The sequence below is a fragment of the Uranotaenia lowii genome, chromosome 3 (genome assembly GCF_029784155.1).
Source record: "Uranotaenia lowii strain MFRU-FL chromosome 3, ASM2978415v1, whole genome shotgun sequence".
Taxonomy (NCBI): domain Eukaryota; kingdom Metazoa; phylum Arthropoda; class Insecta; order Diptera; family Culicidae; genus Uranotaenia; species Uranotaenia lowii.
Window position 1 is genome coordinate 199,916,819 of NC_073693.1, and position 2,864 is coordinate 199,919,682.

A 2,864-nucleotide genomic window follows, 5' to 3' on the forward strand; every position below is an offset into this window, starting at 1 on the left:
TGGAAAAACAAAGAATGTAAAAAGCCATGAAAGAAATTCATGCTGATTATACCTACCTATTTATACCTAATGTTAGCTTGAAAATTGCATCGTAATGTAATTACTTTTACAATGCATGTGACAAATGACGAAATGCAACCAGTAGGTATACTCTAATAGCGTGCAATTATTCATGAAGGTAGTTTTTCCGTGCATTATGTCCGCCTTGCGATGCCTCTTTCAAGTCACCAGTACTATTATAAGATTCAAACAAACGTAAATTATCGAATAATTTGTACAGGTCGTCTCGTACTCTGTCCACTGGTTGTACGTTTCCATCGCTTGTTCAGTTCTTTACGCACCGTCGACGGGTTGAGAGTTTGGTTGAATTTTGTGCTTCGTTTTGTTTGAAATAGAAACAGATAACAGTCGCAGCTAGTGGTCGTAGATTATGGATCGAAATCACGTTTGGGGAACCTGTATGAACGGAGAAGTTGAAATCATACTTTATGATGATGAGAAATATCGCGAGCAGTCGATGGGTGTGCTGAGAAAGTCTTTTTTCCTGAATGAAATGGTTTGCATCGGGGCCGAAGTTAATCTGGATCTGCAGGCTCAGAAGGACTTGGAGCAACTTTGCTTGGATGTGGGACGCAGTGGGGTATCGCTGATTGCGAGACATGTTTCTAGTGGCGAGATTGTGGGTGTATCGTTTAATGTTCTACAGGTATGAGATATGAGATATTTGAATATCAATAGGTTATGCTATCTTCATCTTTTTTTCCCGACAGACCCCAAGCGCCCCGGGTGATTTGAACTACTTTGAAACGTTTCGCGATGAGCATTGCATCTCGGAGAGCTCGAAATGTCTCATGAATTACATGATAACGATGGATTCGAAGGTGAACCTGTTCGAAAAATTCAACATCGATTGCCTTCTTGAGATCATGTTTCTTGCTACACTACCCGAATATGAGGGTAAAGGCATCGCCTCGAAGCTGGTTAACTGTTCCGTGGACTTCGCGAAGCTCTTGAAAGCCGGACAGGCCACCGAATATTTGCCGGAAGATGAAAGGCACAAGCGTCCAATGTTGGTGTCGGCGTTGTTCACATCGAGAATATCGCAACGCGTTGGCGCTAAAACTGGCTTCACTCAAATCAATGAAGTTCCTTACGACGAATTCGTTTTCCGTGGCAAATCATTCACGGAACGAATCGGTCCAGCGCATCCTACATCGATTCTAGTGGCTAAAGATATTTAAGCGATTACGATGATTGCGGCAAACAACTACACTCCCATGTGATGATAATTTAAAAGACGTTATTCAAATTATGTTGTGTTCAAAAACCCCATTTTCAACGAAAGCTTTCACTGTGCATATTGATTTATAAGATGTGAGCTACCTATAGCAATTGTAATCCTATCGTAGGAGGCTGGAATTGGGGTCAACAAACAAAATTCGTGAATTAGCATATCGTCGTTAGGCAAGCAGCACGGTTGATTAAAAAAACTCGTAACGCAGGCCTCTGTACGCAAATGATAGCAGCGCTGTTGTTAAATAAGTGATAGTGATAACAATTGAAATTCAAAATCACTCGCATACGACGTAACACATAGCGAATTGTCAATTATGTTTATCAGTTTTAAGTTACACCTGCAAAATAAAGATGATGATTCTGTTTCATCTGCATACAGTCGAACCTGGAGAAGCAAGAAACCTCTATACGTGAAAAATGCCTCTTAAAGTGCGAATGTGAAACTACCGATAACCGAGAGTCATTTTCTTGACAAGAATAAAGAAATCAAAGAAAATTCATTTTTCGTACTGTTTAGTGTTGGTCCGAAAATAACATTGTGTTACCAAAAAAAAATGAATAGTTAGTCTTTTCGAGTAAAGGCAGAAACACAATACAGCGTCGGTTTAGATGTCTCTTGACGCTGAATTGTGATGCAAAAATCGTCGGGTGCGTCGCGTCCGCGTTTTAGTACTTATCGACAGCGTTGACCGCTGACGTGACGCGACGACCGACGCTGTATTGTGTTTCTGCCTTAAGCTTCAACATACAGTACTGGACAAAATAAAGTATGCAATAACGAATCAAATTTAGACTTGCTTGTATCCTCTATAGTATTGGCATTATCAACACAGATTTTTTATTCACGAAGGTAGTTAATCTCAGAGCATTATGTCTTTTTTTTTGCAAGGATTTTCATCCGTTTGGATGATTCATCCCGACTCCGTCCGTGTCTAGTGTGTGTGTGTTTTTTTTTGTTTTTTTTCATGTTTTTGTTTTTTTTTGTTTTTTTGTTTGTTTTTTTTTGTTTGTTTTTTTTTTTTTGAAGAAACAAAGTAGGGAAATAATATCGGTCGTTTTCGTATTTTTGATAGGAAAGATGAGGATAGATTGACACATAAGATTTAAATTTGGTAGATTAGGCCGGTTTTCTGAAGGAACTTTATCAGTTTGTCTTCTCATCGGGGCAGTTGGAAAGAACTTCCCGAAGGCTTATGTCTATATCGAAGAATTGTCTTAGGCTTTCATGAATGGGGCAATTGATAAGAACATGTTTGACTGTGAGTTGGCAGTGACATGAAAAGCAGATGGGAGGATCCTTTCGATCCATTAGGTAACTATGGGTAAGGAGAGTGTGCCCAATGCGTAGCCGTGTTAGAGCGCGGCGTTCCCTGGGGTTGGGACGATCTACTTATCTAAGGGTGCTGTTTTTAATCTCCCGGAGTTTATTGTTCTCTATCGAACTCCATTTGGCTTCCCAAGCGTAGAACAGTGTGTTTTTGATTGATCGGTAGGCGTCTTGTTGAGGAATAGGCAGGGAGGGAGGAGATAATTTAGTTCCTTCGGCCGCAAGTCGGTCTGCAGCTTCG

General features: G+C 40.4%; 1 protein-coding gene across 1 annotated transcript; it reads left to right on the forward strand.

The window, feature by feature from the left end:
- Positions 1-273: 273 nt before the first annotated feature.
- LOC129755669 (uncharacterized) lies at positions 274-1,779 on the forward strand. The gene is made up of 2 exons (XM_055752286.1): positions 274-706; positions 771-1,779. The coding sequence occupies exons 1-2, from the start codon at positions 431-433 to the stop codon at positions 1,239-1,241; spliced, it is 747 nt and encodes a 248-aa protein (XP_055608261.1). The 5' UTR covers positions 274-430; the 3' UTR covers positions 1,242-1,779.
- Positions 1,780-2,864: the final 1,085 nt, after the last annotated feature.